Here is a 23,821-nt window from a genome sequence, read left to right as displayed (position 1 = left end):
CTGACCAATTAGAGCTCTTATCTTGTTTCGTTTTCGTACTTAACAGATCTTCTCTAACACTTCCTTTTGCCCTCAATAGAGCTTTCTGTATAGTTTTTTGTTTGTAGCCTCTCTCCGCAAATCTCTGCTGCATGTCCTGTGCCTGGTTCCCAAAATCCTTACCCGTGGAGCAGTTTCTTCGGAGCCTCAGAAACTGTCCCACCGGTATCCCTTCTATTAGTTTTTTTGGGTGACAGGAAGAGGCATGCAAAAGAGTGTTGCCACTACACGGTTTACGATAAATACTCGTGTTTATTACCTGATCCTCTGCTGTTAGCTTTACATCCAAAAATTGTATCTGATTTGGGCGTAACAAAAGGAAGCCATGCCCCCCCGCCTAAAAAATATTTTGAGGGCCCGACGCGCATAGGGACACCTTTACATTTATCTTTTTTCCCTATTAATAACATTGGGATCTGACATCATTTTTACCGGACAGGAGTGGCAACCCTAATAGGGACTCATGTGTGGACCCCCCCCCGTCACTCACTTGCTCACTGAGGCACAAGCATGTCAAGAAATTGAATGTGACGTGGAGGGGGATTTCAACTCTGTAGAGGAATCAGACCCTGTAGTCCGGGCCCCCTTTTCCTCAGGCCCACCTACTACCACGGGGTCTGCTTCCTCTATAGTTACGCCAGTGTTTAAGTATGATGTAGAGAGTGATATTCTGAGACAATATATTATTATGTGTTTTTTGCTTTTAATTCAGCAGCTCTCAAGTTTGCAAATTCAGCCATCTGGTTGCTAAGGTCCAAATTGCCCTAGCAACAATGCATTGATTTGAATAATAGACTGGAATATGAGAGGGCATGAGTAGAAATCTAGAGTTGTCACGGAGGTGGTTTTCTACTGATAAAACAATGATCCATACCACTCTGGGCCCCAATCACTCCAGTAACAATATCTTTATTATTGGCTGCAGGGCCAGTAACAGTGGCTTAACTATAGAAACAGACCCTGCAGTTACAGGGGGCTCAAACTGTGGGGGGTCTGCTTTCTTTATAGCTAATAAGAAAACCCCCTCTGAACGGCGAGGAAGGGGACGCAAGTGGGGCGGGATGTGGGTGGAGTTCATGGAGGATGTGGGCGGGTTGTAGGTGGAACATGGGTAGGATGGGGATGGGCGTCCACAAATAGGGGCAAGGGGGGGCCGCAGAAGCAGCTTCAGACACAGTCACCCAGCCAGACTGCACTGATTATACATAAACTTATCACTTTGCCATCCTTTATATTTAATAAAAATCGGCAAATTGAAATTATCCAATTGATAATAAAGTGTCAGTAACAGAATGAAGATGCTATACTTATGCAATTTGTACTACTTTTTATATTATATAAAAGCTTTGTGGATTCTGAAACCAAAATATTGGTACAAGTAATTTGCCTCCTTGCACTCCCCCCCCTCCCGGAAAATTTTCTGCAGACCCATGCCAGGCCCCTCTGAAGGTTTTTTTTGCAGGGGGTCCTGGCAGACTCTATTTAAGCCACTGGTCAGTGAAAACTGGAAAGATTCAAGAAGAAAACAAAAAATTCAGAAACTATAAGAAAAAAATCAAGACCAGTAAAAAGTTGCTAAGGATTGGTAATTGGGGGAACCAAATATGTTCTAGAAAGGCTATTTCTTAGCAACTTTTCAATTGTCTTAAAAAATTTTTTATTTGTTATAGTTTTTTTAAATGTTTTTCTTTCCTCTTCTGACTCTTTCCAGCCTTCAAATGGGGGTCACTGACCCCATCTAAAAACAAAGGCTACACATGGGCACGGTTTTAATTTATCAGAATCCGAATTTTTCTGAGTATTTAAATTAAAAAAGTCCGACCAAACTAGAATCCACCATGTGACCTTATTTGTTAATAAAAAGCATGAGTAAATGGGATCAGGGACAAACTCAAACAACATAAAGCAAAAATCCAAATCCTACGATTTTTTTGTGAGTTTTTTCTCGAATCACTAAATTTGTTTGGACTAAGAACCCGAGACCTCAGATCTTTTCGTATTTTTTACCGAAAAGTCCAACAAAGTCGGATTTTCAGGCTAATTTCAGCGCAGAAATAGATTAGGGACCACTCCCATTGACTTATACACAACCTCGGCAGGTCTGAGATGCCAGATTTTCAGATTCAGACTTTTTCCATTCTCTGGGTATAATAAATTTCGAAAAAAAAATTTCCACTAAAAATTTGTATTATATAGTAAAAAAAAAACCTAGAAATTTTCGAGTTTTTGTCATATGGATCCCCTCATTGTTATTGCTACTTTTTATTACTCATTTTTCTGACATAATTTGTTCCTGGTTGTTATGATATATCAGTTGGATATATATATACACCTATATATATACCTGTTGTTAATTTCATCTGACAATATCCAAGATTATTGAGGGGAAAAAACAGAAAATACATATAGGGGCAGATTTACATATGGTCGAATATCGAGGGTTAATTAACCCTCGATATTTGACTGCCGAATGTAAATCTTTCGACTTCGAATATCGCAGGTCGAAGGATTTACCACAAATAGTTCGATCAAACGAAAAATCGTTCGATCGAACGATTAAATCCTTCGAATCGTTCGATTTTTCTTCAACCAAAAAATTGTTAGAAAGCCTATGGGGACCTTCAGTAGGTTTTAGGTGGCGAAGTAGGGGGTCGAAGTTTTAATTTAAAGAGACAGTACTTCGACTATCGAATGGCCGAATAGTCAAACGATTTTTAGTTAGAATCGTTCGATTCGAAGTCGTAGTCGAAGGTCGAAGTAGCCAATTCGATAGTCGAAGTAGCCAAAAAAAGCATTCGAAACGTCGTTTTTTTTATTCTATTCCTTCACTCGAGCAAAGTAAATGTGCCCCATAGTGCAGTAATTTATAAAAAAAATATATATTGTAACACCCTTGGTGCTTCTTATAAATTTAATTTGTGCTTAGTCACCTAAAAAATATCTTCCATAAGTGAAAAAATAGTACCATATGGTGATTTTTAGTAAATGAACAAAAAAAATGGAAAATGGAAAAAAGAAAAGTTACAAAAATTTACAAAAATAAAAAAATGAGAAAAAAGTGACAAAATAGAATCCACACTTCACAGGCTTGTATTGTACTTTAGTGAAAACCAGAAGTTAAAACCGCACTATTCCCGGTGGTATATTATACTCACAAGACATGAGTTAATGCAGGCGTTGGATATATTAGATGATTTGCTCCGCTCCCGATCTACTTTGTTCCTTGCTTGGGCATAAAAAAAGTGACATGTGCAGAAGCGCTTTTACAACTTTAATAAATATTTAAAATGCACTCGCAGACGTTCTTTGTAAAACCGCATATAAAATCTACATAAAAGTCTCTATTTGCTGCTCCTGGTCTCTCAGCGTCTTTTACCATCCACTGTGTATGTTTGTCACACGCTTCTGCAGCTCCCAAAATTGGTAGTCCTTGCTAACGCGTTTCGCCGACTGCCTTCTTCCCCGCCTCCTCCGCACCTCCATTAATTTCAGGATGCAGTTAAGTTAGTGAGAAGAGGAAAGTCTTGTGATGTTGCTCTGCATAGTGCTAACCAGAGAAACATGAGATGCCTCCTCCATGCTCACTAACGTTAAAGGGTTGCAATTACTTTTCATGTTTTACTATTTGTGTTTTTTGAGTTATTTAGCTTTTTAGTCAGCAGCTCTCCAGTTTGCAATTTCAGCAAAATGGGTGCTATGGTCCAAATTACCCTAGCAACCATACACTGGTTTAAATAAGAGACTGGAAAATGAATAGGACAGTGAGATATACAGGGAACTCTGAGTATCACTCATGTATTATAAGGGATAATGTACCCCCTACTGTAAATGATAAGGATATTAGAAGTCACTGAGGGGTTGTTCTGTGACCATATAAAGACACAAGGCTGAAGGCTGAGTTATACAGGGAACTCTGAGTATCACTCATGTATTATAAGGGATAATGTACCCCCTACTGTAAATGATAAGGATATTAGAAGTCACTGAGGGGTTGTTCTGTGACCATATAAAGGCACAAGGCTGCAGGCTGAGTTATACAAGGAACTCTGAGTATCACTTGTGTATTATAAGGGATAATGTACCCTCTACTGTAAATGATAAGGATATTAGAAGTCACTGAGGGGTTGTTCTGTGACCATATAAAGGCACAAGGCTGAAGGCTGAGTTATACAGGGAACTCTGAGGCATGCCTTTGATGCCTAAAGATACTGAATGATGTCATAATGAGCCTTTCCTGTTGCTATAGTAACCTAGTGTAAACATGAAAACATCCAATCATCCACTTTTGTGATGTCATAATGACAATGCCCTGTTGCTATAGTTACCCAGGTGTCCTGTATGATGTCATAATAACCCTGACCTGTTACCATAGTTACCCAGGTGCAGATGTTAGTTGTTAGGTTTGCGCAGCTCATTCTCTTTATTTCCTGCGTCGGATGAACATCTCACCACCGTTCTCCATGCAAGGAATATTTATAACTTTTTTATTTTTTATTTTATTTTACAAAAACAATTCAAGGTAATGTGGGGCTGTAGGTAGACTATGGGGGGAGGTGGGGGACAGGTTTTTTAAGATGTTTTGGAATTTTCAGGAAATATTTTAGTGTATATTTTTAATGGAGTTTTATCTGTTCTGGAGGTGTTAGTGATTAGTTGTACCTGTTTATCTTCTGTTTGCCTTATGCAGAGTGCTGTGGAGTATACTTGCCCTTTATAAATGAATGTAGTAATAATAATAATAACAACACTACTCTATGTCATCTACAAACAAGTACATTTTAAGGGGCAGATTTATTTAGGGTCGAAGTTCGAGTTTATGGGAGTTTCTTAAAATGCACATCAACTTCCATGAACTACTGTAAATGATAAGGATATTAGAAGTCACTGAGGGGTTGTTCTGTGACCATATAAAGGCACAAGGCTGCAGGCTGAGTTATACAGAGAACTCTGAGTATCACTCATGTATTATAAGGGATAATGTACCCCCTACTGTAAATGATAAGGATATTAGAAGTCACTGAGGGGTCTGTGACCATATAAAGGCATGTCTTTGATGCCTAAAGATATTGAATGATGTCATAATGAGCCTTTCCTGTTGCTATAGTAACCTAGTGTAAACATGAAAACATCCAATCATTCACTTTTGTGATGTCATAATGACAATGCCCTGTTGCTATAGTTACCCAGGTGTCCTTTATGATGTCATAATAACCCTGACCTGTTACCATAGTTACCCAGGTGCAGATGTTAGTTGTTACGTTTGCGCAGCTCATTCTCTTTATTCCCTGCGTCGGATGAACATCTCACCACCGTTCTCCATGCAAGGAATATTTATAACTTTTTTATTTTTTATTTTATTTCACAAAAACAATCCAAGGTAATGTGGGGCTGTAGGTAGACTATGGGGGGGGGGATAGGCATTTTAAGATATTTTGTTTTGGAATTTTCAGGAAATATTTCAGGGTATATTTTTAATGGAGTTTTATCTGTTCTGGAAATTCAGGCAGTTTTCGTGATTAGTTGTACCTGTTTATCTTCTGTTTGCCTTATGCAAAGTGCTGTGGAGTATACTTGCCCTTTATAAATGAATGTAGTAATAATAATAATAACAGCACTACTCTATGTCATCTTTTATATTCTCTACAAACAGGTACATTATAAATGTTGTAGCAGTATGCTGAACAGATGAGGTAGATAAATAAATGATAATACTGATGTACCTTCACTTACATTATTCTTTCTTTTTATCCCTCAGAAACAGAAGTAACAAGACCCCAGTGAGCCACCGTAGAACAATGATGTGGTTTATCTTTGGACTCTTCTTTCTCATCCTTCATCCAACATCAGGTCAGTAGAGAAACTAGACATAGAGAACTTTGTCTTTTCAATTTCAGCAGCTTTGATTTTTGGGGTAAGGGGCTGATGGAATGAAATAATTACACTTTTTTTCTCCCTCTCCTTTAGCTATGAAGATAAAACATGTTACACTATACAGAGATCATGTAGAACTGAAGGTGAATTCCTGGAATATGATCCCTTGCACCTTCACAGCGGATTCTCCTATAAACCATGAGCAGCTGCATTTAGAATGGATTAAAACGATTGATGAAGGAAAAAGCTACATCCCCCTGATCAGTCTCTTTAGGAGCAAACAGCGGGCTTCCAGCAAGTCTAGGAAGAGGTTTAAGGTGTTTCCATCTCTCCTACGAAGAGGCAACTGTTCTCTGATTATCAGTCCTGCCAAGAGCAATGACTGGGGCAATTATTCCGTTCGGCTCACTGCTGATGGAATCCTCTATGAGCCTGTTCCAGAAATTACTGTCCAGATTATGGATATGAAGAGGAATTTAGGTAAAGATCGGAAGCTTAACTAGAATTTCAAACAATGCCTAAATATTAAATATATTTATTTTCTTAAAATGGGGATATCATATAATGTTGTATTAAATAGAATCTAAATTTTTGTTGAAATGTTACAAAGGATAAAAATCCAATTCATTACTTATTCCTATTAAAGAATAAGGAAAGTTTTAATCACAGAGCGGTGCAAATGTTAGACACCCCTCAGTGATTATAATTGTGTACCAGGAGCCGGGGTACTAGTCGATAATTAGTATAAATATCTTAGACCCCACATTGGTGACAGAACCATCATTTTTTGTATTTCAGAAGTGGCCCAGAAACGTGGCCCAGTAGACGGAACACTACTAAGCGCTAGAGCTGGAGAGATTAATGGAACTGAAGAAACACCAGACGAAAGCACCAATACTTCTAGCAAGACATGGATATTTGTTGTGTTTATAGTTCTATTTGCCATAATTATAGCGGGTGAAGCCTTTGGATGGTGAGTCACTTGTTTTTTATTTCTTTTTACAGTTAGGGATTCGGGACAACTTACCTGGTGCCACTCAGGTACTTGGGTAGTTGTTTAAATCCTGGTATTAAATCTATTACATATAATAATTCTACATTTTTGATTATTGCAGCCTCTAAACTGCTTCAGAGTCACTTATGGAACTGTATTTTATTGCAGGTTTCTCTATTACAAGCTGAGGAAGACGACCTCACCAGAAGATGAAGAATGGCTGATAGTTCATGGAAAACCAAGGACAAAAGCAACAGTAGCAGTTGTGTAAGTTTCCACTTATATTAAATAGATCCCAGAGGGCTACAGCTGACATCAACCATTAGATTTCAGTAATGTTTTCAAAGCCCCACTCCTGCAGTTCAGATACATATCAACCAATGGAGTAGGAGAACTGTAAATATATGTCCAGGTGGTTTACTGAAAGATCCTTTGAGAATTAATAGATTTTAGGTTGAAGTCCACTCATAACATTGTTGTAAGTTGGAATGTTTGTGATGCCGGAAATAAAGTAGTGGCGTCATTAGTTACTAACTGTTATATTCTTGTTTGTTCAGGGTTAAACAAAAGGAAGTAATTAAGAAGGAAACCACTAAAAAAGCAGAACCTGCAGTGTCAGAAGAGGAGGAGACTGAAGAAGAACCAGAAACTCCTAAAAAGTCTTCACAGAAGACGCTGCCTTCAAAGAAACCTTCCTCTAAGGCTCTGAAAAAGAAGCGGTAAGTTTTCTAAGTCTGAATTCAGGATTTCACTCTTAAATGATCTGATCTGATTGCTTTTTTAATTGATATTTTTCATGGATACCAACATTTTACTGAAGTATCAGAGTTCATAGGGTCAGTGTCTGGGTGCAATCAATCTTTCACAGCCAGACTATACCTTCAGTAAAACATTGCACTTTTTTAAAACATTGTCAGAAAGGTATATAAGATGGATGTGGTGAAAATCCCTTTCAATAATTTCAAAATAATATAATTTTTAACTATAAAGAGCTCCTTTAAAAGTATTTATGGCATAGCAATATGTCAGCATTATAAATTAGAAGAAGTTGTAGGGAATACATTTCCTAGGTACATGCAGTTTCCACCATATTTCAATAATTTGCCATTAAATCTGAATTTTTCATCATCTGAAACTTTGGTTTGTTCAGGTCCGTCATTGTTCAGCCAGAGGAAGAGACTGAGACTTCTGAGGCAGAGCCTGAGACTTCAGAGGAAGAGCAGGAAAAGCCAATCAAGTGAGTTTCTGGGTTCGATTTTTTAAAATGTTTTCATAGGTCCCAGGGGGCTACAACCACCATTAACAATTAGCAGTAATATTTTCAGTTCCCCACTCCTTCAGTTTAATTACTGGTCACTCAACAGCCCAATGTGGGCACAGTAGGTCAATTGCAGAAATATATCTAAATGGTTACTGAAAGATCCTTAACAAATCAAATGAATCCCCCTTATAAAATGGGAGTATTTTAAGTGACATCAATCTCACGACTTTGTTGAAACTGTTGTTTTACTGATGCCAGAAAAAAGTAGGTGTTCCAATGACTTACTACTTGTGTGCTACTCTTGTTTGTGCAGGGTTAAGCAAAAGAAAGTGATTAAGAAGAAAATCACTAAAAAAGCAGAACCTGCAGTGTCAGAAGAGGAGGAGACTGAAGAAGAACCAGAAACTCCTAAAAAGTCTTCACAGAAGACGCTGCCTTCAAAGAAACCTTCCTCTAAGGCTCTGAAAAAGAAGCGGTAAGTTTTCTAAGTCTGAATTCAGGATTTCACTCTTAAACGGTCTGATCTGATTGCTTTTTTAATTGATATTTTTCATGGATACCAACATTTTACTGAAGTATCAGAGTTCATAGGGTCAGTGTCTGGGTGCAATCAATCTTTCACAGCCAGACTATACCTTCAGTAAAACATTGCACTGTCAGAAGGGTATATAAGATGGATGTGGTGAAAAACCCTTCCAATAATTTCAAGATAATATAATTTTTAAGTACTATAAAGAGCTTCTTTAATAGTATTTATTACAAAGAATGTTTTAAAGCAATATGTCAGCATTATAAATTAGAAGTAGTTGTAGGGAATACATTTCCTAGGTACATGCAGTTTCCACCTTATTTCAATAATTTGCCATTAAATCTGAATTTTTCATCATCTGAAACTTTGGTTTGTTCAGGTCCATCATTGTTCAGCCAGAAGAAGAGACCGAGACTTCTGAGGCAGAGCCTGAGACTTCAGAGGAAGAGCAGGAAAAGCCAATCAAGTGAGTTTCTGGGTTTGATTTTTTAAAATGTTTTCATAGGTCCCAGGGGGCTGCAACCACCATTAACCATTAGCCGTAATATTTTCAGTTCCCCACTCCTTCAGTTCAGTTACTGGTCACTTAACAGCCCAATGTGGGCACAGTAGGTCAATTGCAGAAATATATCTAAATGGTTACTGAAAGATCCTTAACAAATCAAATGAACACCCCTTATAAAATGGGAGTATTTTAAGTGACATCAATCTCATGACCTGAAGCTGTTGTTTTACTGATGCCAGAAAAAAAATTGGTGTTCCAATGACTTACTACTTGTGTGCTACTCTTGTTTGTGCAGGGTTAAGCAAAAGAAAGTGCACAAAAAGAAGACCACTAAAAAAGCAGAACCTGTTGTGGCAGAAGAGGTGTCTGAAGAGGAACCAGAACCTCCAAAAAAGTCTAAGAAAAAACCTTCCAAGAAACCTTCTTCTAAAACTCGGAAAAAGAAGCAGTAAGTTTCCTAACCCTAAATTCAGGACTTTGCTCTGTCTGCTGTTGGAGGGGTAACCAGAATTTTTTTAATCATCTAAACCTTTTGTTTGCTCAGGTCCGATGTTACTCAGACAGATGAGTCTGTATCAGAAGAAGAGGAAGCAGAGGAAGAGCAGCAAAAGCCAATCAAGTGAGTTTCTTGGCTTAAATGTTGTATTTTCTGTAGGCCTCAACTACCCCTAACCATTAGCTTTCATTAATATTTCATTGCCCCTCTCCAGCTGTTGAGTTATATGTCACCCAATGGCCCCAGTAGGGCAGTTGTAAAAGTATGTCCATATGGCTTACAGAAAGATCCTTGGTGAATCAAATTAATTCTTTATAAGTTAGGTGTATTTTAGGCTCACAGACTTTTAATAAATAAATAATTAAATATAGGGATCCAATGAGTTACTATGTGTGTGCTACTCTTGTTGTGCAGGGTTAAACAAAAGAAAGTGCCTAAAAAGAAGATCGCTAAAAAAGCAAAACCTGTAGTGACAGAGGAGGAGTCTGAGGAGGAACCAGAACCTCCAAAAAAGATCACTAAGAAAAAGGCAGAAGACGAGGAGGCTGAAGATGTCCAAAGCCTCTGAAGAAGTCTTCTAAAAAGAAACTGAAAACCACTGACAAAGCAGAAGACAAGGAGGCTGAAGATGTACCAGAACCTCCAAAAAAGTCTTCTAAGAAAAAATTAGCTCCCAAGAAACCATCCTCTACGGCTCTTAAACAGAAGCTGTAAGTTTCCAAACTCTGATGTCTAGACTTCACTCCTAAATTGTTTTGGCTTTCTTTATATATTTAACAGGAATAATAATAATATTTTAGACTTAGAATAAGTTTATATGGTCTGTGTCTAGATACAATCAATCATTTTTATGATTTCTACAGCGCCTGCACCGCAGGCCAACAGATCAGAATTGAATTTCTAGTGCAGGTGGCTTGATTTGTAATAATCTCCCTAAATTATGACATGTTTTAATTATGTGCAAACTTTGTGTTTATTTAGAAAACCGCTTCCTGCGAAAGATGAGGAGCCAAAAGATGCCGCAGAAGAAGAGAAGCCAGAGAAGAGCAAGTGCGTTGGAACTTAAATTTTTGCCATTTTCTTATTAGTCTTAGTCCATTGTTGAAGTTATATACTTGCTATGATTCATGCAAGATTCACAAAAATCTTTGCAGTTGCAATTTCAGTGCAATGTCACAAATGCAGAATAACAATGGGACCTGCAGTCAGTTATAGTCATTTCCACTGTTTGTTTAGGATTAAACAAAAGGCAGAAGAAGGTTGTTAAAAAGAGAAAACCACCTTTTATAAACGCTTCTGATATTTAGCCCACCTTCCCCTTATACTTGTACACCTACATCTCTCCAGTCATTCATTCCTTTCCATCATGTAGTTGTAGCCCAGAGGTAGTTGGCGAGACCTAGGTTATTAAGCCCTCTATCAATAAGTTAAATGATAATTATGCTCAGTTCAATCAGTTCCTTGGCACACAGTGCTGTACTCATACCAACATTCAAACTGGATGGTAATTTCTGCTTTTTGTTTGTGCAGGACTCAGCAGGATGGTACTAAAAAGAAAATAAAGCGAAAAGTAAGACGCCCAGCTAGGAAACCTAAAAGGTGAGTCTGATAAACTTTATTTGTTTCAACTTCATTATTAAACACAAGAAACACATCTGGCAAAAAATGTACCTTTAACAAGGCAGTAATATTTAACTTTTTGTGTGCAGGGTTATGAAAGTTGTAAGGCCAAGAACCTCAAAGAAACCATCAACTAAAAAAGATGCCACGGAAATTGTGGCTGATCCAAAGAAAGGTGATTTAGAGGATGAAAAGGAAATTGCTAAAGAAGGCAGTAGTGAAAAGAAGGCACTTGTACCAGAAAAGGGGCCTGCAAAGACTAAAAAAATTTACAAGAAAGGATCCCAAAAGAAAAGATCACTGGTCAAACGTAAACCTAAAAAGGGCAGTAGTGCAAAGAAGGTACTGGCAGTAAAAGGTCCAGCAAAAACTGTGAAAAGTTCAAAGGAAAAATCCAAAAAACATGATTCAGAGGCTGGAAAGGAGACTAAAGAAGGCAGTGGTGCAAAGAAGGCACCTCCAGTAAAAGCACCAGCAAAGAAGGCACCTCCAGTAAAAGCACCAGCAAAGAAGGCACCTCCAGTAAAAGCTCGAGTAAAGAAGGCACCTCCAGTAAAACCTCGAGCAAAGAAGGCACCTCCAGTAAAACCTCGAGCAAAGAAGGCACCTCCAGTAAAACCTCGAGCAAAGAAGGCACCTCCAGTAAAACCTCGAGCAAAGAAGGCACCTCCAGTAAAACCTCGAGCAAAGAAGGCACCTCCAGTAAAACCTCGAGCAAAGAAGGCATCACCAGTAAAAGCTGTAGTAAAGAAGGCACCTCCAGTAAAAGCTGTAGTAAAGAAGGCACCTCCAGTAAAAGCTGTAGTAAAGAAGGCACCTCCAGTAAAAGCTGTAGTAAAGAAGGCACCTCCAGTAAAACCTCGAGCAAAGAAGGCACCTCCAGTAAAAGCTGTAGTAAAGAAGGCACCTCCAGTAAAACCTGTAGTAAAGAAGGCACCTCCAGTAAAACCTCGAGCAAAGAAGGCATCACCAGTAAAAGCTGTAGTAAAGAAGGCACCTCCAGTAAAAGCTGTAGTAAAGAAGGCACCTCCAGTAAAACCTCGAGCAAAGAAGGCACCTCCAGTAAAAGCTGTAGTAAAGAAGGCACCTCCTGTAAAAGCTCGAGCAAAGACAGCAGTAAAACGTCCCACCAAGCCTTGGAAAACATTTAAATTTAAATCTAAGAAAGTCTCACCAAAGACTGTAAAGCCTCATAAGTAAGGTAAGATTTTTGCTTTATCTTCATCACTTCAACCAGGACTATTGCATACGTATGTGCGTAACCAGGGTCGGACTGGGGGGCCCTGGTCCCCTGCTGCCGAGTTCCCCCGATGAGCCGCTGCCCCCCTGCCGCACCTGTACATCTTGAATTTGCCGCGACCTGTGGCAACAAGATTAGTGTAGGGAACTGGACTGGGCCAGCGGGGCCCACAAGAGCCGGGGGCCCACAGTCACCCTGTGTGTAACCTGCAGTTTTCCAGTCTGATACAATTTAGAATGATTAGTGGTAGTTTAGAATCATTACTGGCCAATATAGGCCTCCCAGGGGGGAAATATAAATTCTTGTGAATTTTTGGTAACGTATAAAATATTGGGATTACTGGATGTTCTTATAGGAGGTATCACTGTGTCTCCATCTATTAAGAAGGGCTCCCACTTTACACATCCACACACAGGGCATAAGATTAATATCATTCCATTTTCTTCCAGTGAATATCTAACCTGCGACGACAGAGCTACAGTTTGCAGCTGATACTCCAGCACATTCAAGCGACACAAACGACGATCCCACTACCTGTATCAAATTATTTTATTTCCATTTATTTTTATTTTTTTAAATATAATAAAATAAAACTATATTTTTATATTAAATAAATATGTGTTGTGTTGAAATTTCCAGAAAAAATATCTTCTTCCTAAAAATGAAGTGTTTTAATATGATTTTGCTTTAAGGCCCAGTATCTTTTAGCTGTGCCAGTTGGTTTTATACAAGGACACGGCATATGTTGTGCCACATGTTTCAGGGGTGATGCGCATGACACTGGCACTGCAGTTATGCCGTTTTTCGGAGGCATTTTGCATTACGATGACTCTATTTATTCTACTAAGTTGAATTTGTGTGCAATTATGACTAAGAAATCAACAGTAGAGAACATACCTTTAATTAGCCTCCCCAAACCAAAAAACAATCTTCAGCCTATGGGCATAACGACAATGCACTAGACCCTCCCATAAAAACATTTGCAGCCCATACATGACCCTCACTCCGCCCACCAGCCAGCTTGTGTCCCTGGCTTCCCACCCACTTGAGAGAGAGAGAGAGAGGATAACATACCTCCCAACAACGGGACTACTGATTTTGACAGCTCAACCAGCGGTCCCAGAATACGTGGCAGGTGCACTTAGATACTTTTGTAACAATTTAAGAGAAGCAAAGAAACAATTGTAACAATTTAAGATAAGCAGGTCTCTTGGGGAAACTGTGACTTGCCGCTTAAAGGGCACTTCACCTTCATTAATGTAAATGTGTTTAAACTTTTATAACCTGCCAAATTTTGTAAAATGAACATGGTAATTAGGGGGTGTGGCCACAAAATGGGAGTGGCCATTTTTTTTAAAAAAAATGTTTTTGCTGTGGTCCACTCAGCAAATTTTTGTCTCTCTTTCTATTTTCAAAATGTTGGGAGGTATGGGGTAGGGGGGTTATTGGGGAAGCAGACCACATGATCTGGGCCCCCATCCCCTGTCTGTTTCCTCTATAGCAGGGGTTCCCAACCTTTTTTATCCATGAGCCACATTTAAAAGTGGAAAAAAGAGTTGGTGAGCAACATAATCATAAAAAAAGCTCCTGGGGTGCCAATTAAGGGCTGTGATTGGCTGTTTGGTGACCCCTATGAGGACTGGCAGACTACAGGAGACTCTGTTTGGCAGTACACCTGGTATACAACAAAAACTTGACTCCAAGCCTGAAATTCAAAAATAATCTCCTGCTTTGAGGCCACTGGGAGCAACATCCAAGGGGTTGGCGAGGAACATGTTATTCATGAGCAGGGCCACCATCAGGGGAGCACAGGGGGTACGAGTGTCCCAGGCCCGGGCCTGAAGGAGGGCCCGGCAGTGCTGCACTTTTGAAAGAGCCTTGACAGCGCCGAAGCCTGCGGCCATTTTCGAAGTCCCAAACAGCTGAAATGCGCAAGTGCTGAACAGCCGAAGTCCTGAAAAGAACCGAAGTCACGAAAACAGCCGAAATTTAAGTCCTGAAGCCACGAGTTCAATTCTTCTGAACACCAATTTGTGTTTTTTTATTTTTTTCAACCCCCTGGCCACCAATGTATAATTTTAATATTCTATAGGCCCCTGCCACCAATGTTTTTAATAAAAATATTCTTTGGAGCCCCAATTTTTTTTAACTTGTAAGGGGGTCCCTGTCACCACAGTTTTTTATGTAAAGGGGGCCCTGATCATCAATAGCTTTTTATAACTTGCGAGTGTGTGTGTGGGGGGGGGGTTACCTTTTTTAGCGCTGATGTCTTTGTGGTCTTTCAACTGTTGTGTGGAGTGGGCGGGATCTAGGGTGGGGCTTGGGGGCTGGGTGTTAGTTATACGGGGCCCTGTGATTTCTAATGGCGGCTCTGCTCATGAGCCACTCGCTGGGGATCACCGGTCTATAGTTGTGCTACTGATTTTGGAGGTCCTAGGTCCCTGCTCTTCTGTTTCTGATCTGGAGCTGGTTCCTGGGGATTTAATCAGATGCTCACTGCCAGGGTCGGACTGGGGGGCTACCTGATACCTGCCTCACTGCACTATGTTCTATGGGCCTCTGGCCCTTTTTCGGGCCAGTCGCGTCATGAAGAGGAACCACGGGGGGGCGGCCCAGTCAGACACTACGTGCAGACACAGCACACTCCGCAAGTGCCAGCCAGCTGTCATGTCCAGGTGACCGGGTCCCCATTACTATCGCAGGACTGCCACTTGCCAGGCTATGTGAGTGCTGAGTGAAGGGCGGACAGGCTGGCTGTCAAATGGACAGGTGGGCAGGGAGTCAGTGGGCCCACTGGTACTCACACAGCAACTGGCTCTGCCCTAGGGTCTAGGGCCCACCAATGCCGGGGCCCTGTTCACTGCTCTCATGCTCCTTGGCACATAAATCATTGACCACATGTATACATGGCCCTTCTTGTAGCCCATCACATCTCACTGGTATATCGACAACTTTACTGTAGCAGCTCGGTCATATAAAGACATGCTCTGGCTTGTATTTCAGCTGAGACCATTGCTTCTTTATCTTCTGTTGAGTAGAGGTAACGTCTTGTTGTAGCTCTCTGACTCTACCAGAGAAACGTTGAGGATAGCGATCCATTTACCCACAAAGTACTCATTCCCCTTGTAAAATACTGTACTTCTAAGGCCTTTTTCAAAAAGCAGGTTGCCCTGGGCATTGCGTGCAGAGCTCTCGGGTATCTCCTGCTAAGTTCAGGGTTGGCACACACACAGTACAACTGAAGGTGGAGTCCAAGGAGGTGGTTGTGGCGCTGGAGATGGTGAGAGACAAAAGCTCTGGGTGAAGTTTTTGTTTTCCCATGTGAGAATTTACCTTCCCAGCTGTAGTTGTAGTCATGGATGGAGTGCAGTCATTATGGGCAGTGATGCCATCGGGAACATCACTTTGCCAGTCTGAGCCCTCCGACCCCATGGAAAATCACAGGTCACCTGTCGCCCACACTTGAGAGTCCCGTGTGTCTGTTCCGCCTCCTCTAAAGAACCGTGTCCATTGTGTCTGTTGGTTCAGGGGAATCCTGCAAAAAAACACCAAGTTTAAGCTCGGGGGGAGGTGGGGTTATCATTGCGGTGTCAGATAGGGGAGGGGCCTGTGCAGGGGGGATATAATAAAGTGGGGTTCACTTATCATTTAGCATTTGCTACTAATATATTATAATTCGCTAGGATCCTAGCGAATAGTAATGGGCGAATAGTAATGGGCGGTCAGATCGCGGGACCATCAACGAATAGATGCGGCCGTAATCCGATGGGATTTTTCGTCCCATTCGATCGAGATCTGGCCAATCTCGATCGGGGAAGCACGTCGGGGGGCCTCATACACAGGCCAATAAGCTGCAGACACGGTCTGTTGGCAGCTTTTATCTGCCCGTGTATGGCCACTTTAAGTTTGCTCATAGTCTGTACAGAGAGATCTCGTAAAACTATGGCAGCATAGGTATTCCCTGTACTAAGCACAATTCAGCAGGAACAGTCCCCTAAGTTTGCTCATAGTCTGTACAGAGAGATCCCATAAAACTATGGCAGCATAGGTATTCCCCTGTACTAAGCACAATTCAGCAGGAACAGTCCATAAATTTGCTCATAGTCTGTACAGAGAGATCCCATAAAACTATGGTAGTATAGGTATTCCTAGGTGTGTTTGTGTATATATATATATATATATATATATATATATATATATATATATATATATAAATAAATAAATAAATAAATAAATAAAGAATTGTGGTCTGATAATCCCTCCATTGTGTATTCAATGTCTGTTCCAAAGCCTCCCCCCTTCCATGACGGAGAAAATAAGGACAGAGAAAAAATAATGGAAACAAAGAGGAGACACAGAGAATAATGAGAAGAAAACGACAGGAAGGGATAAGAGAAGTGAAAAGGAAGTGTATCAGGACAAGAGAATAAAATTGGAGATAAAGATAAAAGAACAGACCAGGAAAGCAGATGAATGGACACAACTGGGCATTTTAAGTCTAAAACATAAATAAAAATGGTTAAAGGGGTGATTCACCTTTAAATTAACTTTTAGGAAGTAGTGTTCTGGCTATTATGTTACACATCCAGTTACTCCAGCCTTTATACATTACATTTATGCCTAACTAACTGTAAGGAAATCTTACCCTGGTAGTCTAGTGGGGGGACGGCAGGGATGACTGCCGCCCCCTCGGCGGGGACACTGCCGTGCCGTGCTGCTGCTGCTCTTGCGCCGGTTTCCTAGTGCGCATGCGCACGCGCACTTCCGGGTTTAAAGGCGCACGTCACCACGTCAGCGCGCAATGGCGCCAAATTTGAAAGTATTAAAGGGGCATTTCCACTGTTTGTCATTGCCCGTGATAGGATTTGTTCCTGGTACTGTTAGCTATTGCTATTCCGTTTGAATCTGATCCTGATTATCTGTCTGTCTGCTTGACTGTTTGACTATTCTGATCTCTGGAACCTGACCCTTGCCTGCCTTCGACAACTATTCCTGCTAAATCCCTTGATTGACAACCCGGTTTGACCCTTGCCTGCCTGACGATTCTCGATATCTGCCTGCCTCGATCCTGCCTGTCTGACGATTCTCTTGCCTGCTCCATTTGTATCGTGACCATCGGCCTAACTGACTTTTACTACTGTCGTGCCCCTTTGCTTGCCAGAACTCCTCGCTTTGCTCCTCTCGAAAAGTCCAGGTGGCATCTGAGAACGCTGAGGGCTCCTCCCGAAGCCAAAGGCGGTCACACTACTGGTGAAGCCGAGCCGAGACCAGGGAGCTTGGCATTAGTTCTGGTTTAGGGTGCCGGCCATGACACTAACTATATTAGATACATTTTTTATTTTGCACAGCCTATCTGTTAATCCAGTTTTTATTTTTACACTGAACTGTTCCTTCAAGTGCTGCATTAAAGGCTATTCGGCCTATAACAGTAAGCAGCCACTAGAAGACATACTTCCTTTTCTTTTTCTCCATTTATAGTTTGGGGCCCCCTCTTTTTGTAGCAGAAAAGGAGTGTCGGTTTCTGAGTTTCAATACACCCCTAGATCTGCATGGCCTTTGGGTCAATGCATTGGGTAAAGTGGTCAAAGGTGATCGACTGAGCGTCTTCCCCCTTCCCCTCTCAGCATCACTCCTGGGGCCCCACACTTGCCCACTCTTTTAAAGGGGTTGTTCACTTTAAAGGAGAAATTAATCCTAAAAATGAATGTAGACAAAAAAATGGCATATTTTATATAGTGAACTTATTGCACGAGGCTAAAGTTTGAGCTTGTCAATAGCAGCAATGATCCAGGACTTCAAACTTGTCACAGGAGGTCACCATCTTGGAAAGTGTCTGTGACACTCACATGCTCAGTGGGCTCTGATTGGCTGTTGAGAAGCTAAGCTTAGGGCTCGTCACTAATTATCCAGCAGAAAATGAGCTTCCCTGGCTGTAATATAAGCTGATGCTACAGGTTTGCTGATTATTCAATTCTGATGCTAATTGCACTGGTTTCTGTGCTGCCATGTAGTAATTATGTGTATTAATTACTAATCAACCTTATATTGTGACATTTCTACATGTACAACATTTCTACCTACTTCTTTAGTTAGGCTTTAGTTCTCCTTTAAGTAGGGGTGTGGGGTATCTAAGTGCTGGGCCACAGTCCGAGTAGCTGTGAACTCCTGCCTCAGGCATCAAACATGAGACACATTTCCAGTCTATATCAAGACCAACTCTGGGTTTCTGACAACAAATACAAAGAGATGCAAAATATTCTCTTAGTATTTATCTCTAATTAACACAGATCTTGAGGGAAATGTGAGGGGACAGTGTATTTTTAAGTTGTGGTGAAAAACTATATTCCTGTTGGAGGTGGATGTAGTAGAATCAATGACATGAGGTCTCCTTTAATAACTGGAAACTATAAAAAAACGCCAATTGAAAAGTTGCATAAAACGTGGCCATTATATAACAGACTAAAAGTTTATCAGTGAAGAGAAATACAGAAGCCGAGAAGTTCAAGTATTGCCTTTTAGTTCTAGTGGCAGCAGCAGCCGCCATATTGGTGGTGGGCAGAATAGTGTTACCTCCACAGCAAAGCCAAACCCAACTACTCAGTTCTGGTAGGTGCTGTAAAAAGAGAAGGATTTTGGAGACTTCTTTTGATTTGTTATCTTCGACAAATTATTTTATAGCGTGAGTTCCCCTTAGTTAAGGTGAATTAAAAGGAAACAATGGAAGCGGTCAGGCCACACTGCACGTCCCGCCTCTCTAGGTATTCACGTGTCCTATAGGAGCCCGCACTATGACTGTCAGGAAGGCGCACCAATCCACAACGTAGGGACGCGTGAGCGTTATTATCACAACTGTAACGTCTACATAAAGTTGTAATAAAAAAAAAAAGACCCAAGGCGTGACAGCGCGGGGACTATAAAAACTAGACCACGCCCCAACCCGCCCTCTCTCACACTGTGACGGTGGTTGTGTAAGGTGCTTGGTCCTTCAGCAGAAGCTAAGGCCTGATCTCAATCCGGCGGCTAGCACCGTGTCACTCAGCCATCCACGTCCCGCTCCGCATCCTACTTACTGAGCCATGGCCTCCGTATCCGAGCTCGCCTGCATTTACTCCGCTCTCATCCTCCACGACGATGAAGTCTCCATCACGGTGAGAAACCCGCCGGGGGGAAGCAACATGGCGGCAGCGCAGCTTCATGTCACGGGGCGGAAGTGTCAGTGAGCGCGGGGTGGTGCCGGGTGTTTAGTAGTAAGTCTCCCCGGGGCCCTTCAACTGCTCCTACTCGTTCCGCCTCAGTGGAATTGTCTCGCCCAGTCTGTGTCTCCTCGTCTGTCTCTGTCGTTGCCCTTATTGCACATGAGACCCTCACAGACAAGACACGTGGGGTCGGTGGTGACACTTACTGTACAACCTACTGTATTTATATAGGGACTAGCCTGGGGTACAGGGCCCAAAATCTGGTAACTCCGGACTTCTACACAAGTCAGTCCCGTTGCATGCTGGGTATTGTAGTCTTACATTCAGCTTGGCAGTTGGCAAATTGCTAAACAAAAACTACATTACCCAACATGCACTGGGAGATGTAGCCTGGGCACATTAGGGAAAAGAAAAAACCACATAAAGTAGCCCAAATCTGTACATTGGCTTCTTTGTACTTCAAAACCGCCTGGGCTTCAAATTAGTTTCCTAATGTGGCTGGAAACCCACCAATCTGGCAACCCTGCTCTGGGCAGTGACTTGAGATTTCCCATTGACAACAAAACATCTCGTGCCCTTTAGTGTAATGTTTGTATCTGAGGAGCTGATGGAGTGAGGGCTTGTTCACCTTTAAATTAACTTGGTACGATGCAGAGAGTAATATTTGCAATTGGTTTTCATTTTATTTGTGTGGTTTTAGTTATTTAGCTTTTTATTCAGCAGCTCTCCTGGTTGCTAGGGAACAAATTCCCCTAACAACCACACTCATTTCAATAAGACTGGAATATGAATAGGAGAGACCTGAGGAGTAATAAAAAGTAGCAGTAACAATAAATCTGCACCCTGACAGAGCATTCGTTTTTTTAATGGGGTCAGTGACCCCCCATTTGAAAGATGGCAAGAGTCAGAAGCAATAGGCAAATGATTAAAAAACAATAAACTAATAAAAACCGAATGAAGCCATTCTATGAAGTACTTAAAGGTGTATCGCCCCTTTCAAAGGGAACTTCTCCCAATGTGTGTGTTTGGCTAATGAAGGAAAGTCCAAAATACGATCATTTATCACCCAAGATGCTGCCAAAATTCTTATTCTCTCTCATCATATCACGTCTAGACTACTGTAACTCTCTTTTAATTGGCCTCCCCTCCAGAGACTGTCAGCTCTCCAGTCCATAATGAACACTGCTGCGAGGCTCATACACCTCAGCAACCGCTCCTCCTCTGCCTCGCCATTCTGTCAATCCCTGCACTGGCTTCCGTTACCTTTCAGAATCAAATTCAAATTAATGATCCTGACCTTCAAAGCACTTCATAACTCTGCCCCACCCTACATCTCTGAACTCATCTCTATATACTCACCCACTCGCTTACTACGCTCCTCTACTGACCTGCTACTCAACTCTTCTCTCATTACCTCCTCACATGCTCGCATTCAAGACTTTGCAAGGGCTGCACCCCTCCTCTGGAACTCTCCCCCACAGTCTGTCCGACTTTCTCCCAACCTTTCTGCTTTCAAAAAATCTCTGAAAACGCATTTCTTTCGAGAAGCCTCCCCTCACTCTGCTTAACTACCAAACGCAACACCACATACAGTACCACATTTCTCACCCACTTAATTCGATCTTGCCCACTCGCACACCTTGTGTATTACTCCCCTCCCTTTAGAGTGTTAGCTCCTTTGCATAGGGCCTTCCTCACCTTTTGTACCGGTATTGATTGTGATGTATGTAACTCCATATGTTCTATGTATAATTCATGTGATTTAGTTGTATAATCACATTTACTTAACAGTACTACGCAATATGTTGGCGCTATATAAATACATGTTAATAATAAATCCTCTTCCCCTATAAACTCATTCCTCATTCTCTCTAAAGGTGGCCATAGACACACAGATCCTATCGTACGAATCGAGGATTCGTACGATTTTTGGATCGTGTGTGGCGTGTGCCGACATCTTTCGTCCGGCCGAGATCGGTCAGGTTTGATTTTGACCCGACCGATCCCGCCGGAGCTCATGGCACATCGTAATCTGGCCATACGGCCGAACAATCAGATTACCCCCGATATAGCCATGCCTGTTAATGGCATATCGGGGAAAGATCCGCTCGTTTGGCAACATCGCTAAACGAGCGGCTCTTTGCATCTATGGCCACCTTAAGTGTCATGTCCCGGCTACTGACAGTAGAGATTCTCTGTTCCCTGCGTCTAATTCCTGACACAGTGTAGCAGATGGCGGTTCTCGGGCAGCCGTGTGCATCAGTTGGCTTGTGCTACATTTATCAGGAGTTGGAATCCGCAGTACAGAGAATAAACTGATTTGATTGCATGTTTGTGCTGCTCCCCCTCTATCAAACTTTATTTCTACTGCCGTTGGGGAATTTAGAAGTAACCCTTTCCGCTTATTGTCCTTGGCTGCAGAATGCTGGGGGTTGACAGTGTCAGCAGGCAGTTGCTAGGAAAATCAGTGGTAAAGAAGAGTGGTGCCGAGTATCTGATGTGACTAATCTCATCTCTTTTCCATTCGCAGGAAGACAAGATCAGTACCCTCATTAAAACGGCAGGGGTCACCGTGGAGCCGTTCTGGCCCAGTCTGTTTGCAAAGGTTTGTTTTGTCACTTGTTTTATGTGCTTTGTACTGAGTCGCTGGCAGCAGTGCATCCCTACGTCTAACTGCCTTTCTGCATTTATCTATACTCAGTCGCCCCACAATCCTGCAGCTCATGCCTTGGGGCCCGGGGGGAGAGGGGGTTTGCTCAGCACTGGGGGAACTGACAGTTAAATTGGGTCCTTAGACAGCAGTGCAGCAAAACTTTGCCTCTGATCCTGAGAGTATAGGGCCCCTGCCATAAAGCAAGTCACGCGGCTGCTAGGACCATGCAAGAATAAATAAATTTTACGTACAAAATGTTGTTCAGGCAAATTAGTGTCAACTTTGAGGTTTTACATTGGATTTGCTGCAGCAGCGCCACCTGTTGTTCCTCCCGGTCACCACTGTTTGTCTGTTACATTAAATAATCCAGCAGGATTGATAGAAATGGGCAGAGAAGGGGTTAAAGGGCATCATTAACCCTCTGACTGCAGGCCCATAGCGGGGGCCCTCCCACTGAGCAGTTTTACATTAAGTGCCAGTGCTACGTCTGCACATTTATATAGAATCCTATTTAATAAATACTAAATGGTTAATAAAGCCACCAGTTACTGAACGGCGACACTGACCATGTTGTATCTACCAACCTGACGTGAGCAGTGGCTGCTGGGAGTAATTCATCCTGTGTTTCTCCTCCAGGCTCTCGCCAACATCAACATCGGCAGCCTGATCAGCAACGTGGGAGCCGGCGGTGGAGCCCCAGCAGCTGGAGGAGCGGCCCCAGCCGCAGCATCTGCAGGAGGAGCAGCACAAGGTAATCACTGGTTATAAGAACCATAAAACCAACTGCAATAGAATTCATTGTCATTTCTCCATGTCCTGCCCCTGCTGGATGTCTGACACTGGATTGTCCCGACCCAACACCGGAGTACAATATTCCCATGATAAGGTTTTACTTCTCCTTTACTAACAGTCTGGGGGTTGTGTATAGTTCCCATGATTTGTGTGTATCAATATGAGTAGGAGCTGCTAAGAAAGAACTTTAATGAGATGGCAGACTCACCATGAAGTTATGGCTAAATAGTAACCTAGTAGTTATGGGTTAAGAGTGACAAAGTAGTCTATAAAACCGACCTTTTATTACCCAAGTGTAAGTTGCCCCAGTGCAGGGCTAGAAGCCTAATCTAATTGGGCAGGAATCTCGGGTGTTGCCCCAGTAGCTCTGTGTGGCCCCAATAATCTGGTTCTTTTACCGCTGTTTTTTTTTCTAAGTGAAATGTTGAGGTTTTGGCATTTGGGAGCTGATTGGTCACTGTTTGTGCTCTTTCCCTTCCAGCTGAGGAGAAGAAAGTAGAAGAGAAGAAGGAAGAATCGGAGGAGTCTGATGATGACATGGGCTTCGGTCTCTTTGATTAAGACATTTTGTAATGAGTCTTGTAATAAAAGAGAAATAAACACCGGCCGGGTCTGTCGTTTACTC

The 23,821-nt window shown here is 41.8% G+C and overlaps 2 protein-coding genes across 2 annotated transcripts; both read left to right on the top strand.

Annotated features, from left to right (window-relative positions):
• Positions 1 to 7,444: 7,444 nt before the first annotated feature.
• Positions 7,445 to 13,667, top strand: LOC108719436 (nucleolar protein dao-5; the record flags this gene model as incomplete). Its single annotated transcript, XM_041565674.1, is given in 12 exon segments — positions 7,445 to 7,623; positions 8,055 to 8,141; positions 8,479 to 8,640; positions 9,074 to 9,160; positions 9,495 to 9,647; positions 9,744 to 9,818; positions 10,110 to 10,246; positions 10,249 to 10,405; positions 10,677 to 10,745; positions 11,226 to 11,294; positions 11,405 to 12,516; positions 13,005 to 13,667. Coding segments are annotated over 11 exon segments (2,286 nt in total), but the record flags the coding sequence as incomplete, so codon positions are not given.
• A 5,840-nt stretch (positions 13,668 to 19,507) lies between these two features.
• rplp1.L (ribosomal protein, large, P1 L homeolog) lies at positions 19,508 to 23,800 on the top strand. The gene is given in 4 exon segments (NM_001090161.1): positions 19,508 to 19,703; positions 22,282 to 22,356; positions 23,041 to 23,155; positions 23,678 to 23,800. Coding segments are annotated over 4 exon segments (342 nt in total). The 5' UTR covers positions 19,508 to 19,631; the 3' UTR covers positions 23,758 to 23,800.
• The last annotated feature ends 21 nt before the right edge of the window (positions 23,801 to 23,821 follow it).

The sequence above is a fragment of the Xenopus laevis genome, chromosome 6L (genome assembly GCF_017654675.1).
Source record: "Xenopus laevis strain J_2021 chromosome 6L, Xenopus_laevis_v10.1, whole genome shotgun sequence".
Lineage (NCBI taxonomy): Eukaryota > Metazoa > Chordata > Amphibia > Anura > Pipidae > Xenopus > Xenopus laevis.
The sequence above is the reverse complement of the archived record's forward strand: the minus strand, read 5'-3'. Positions and strand labels throughout refer to the sequence as shown.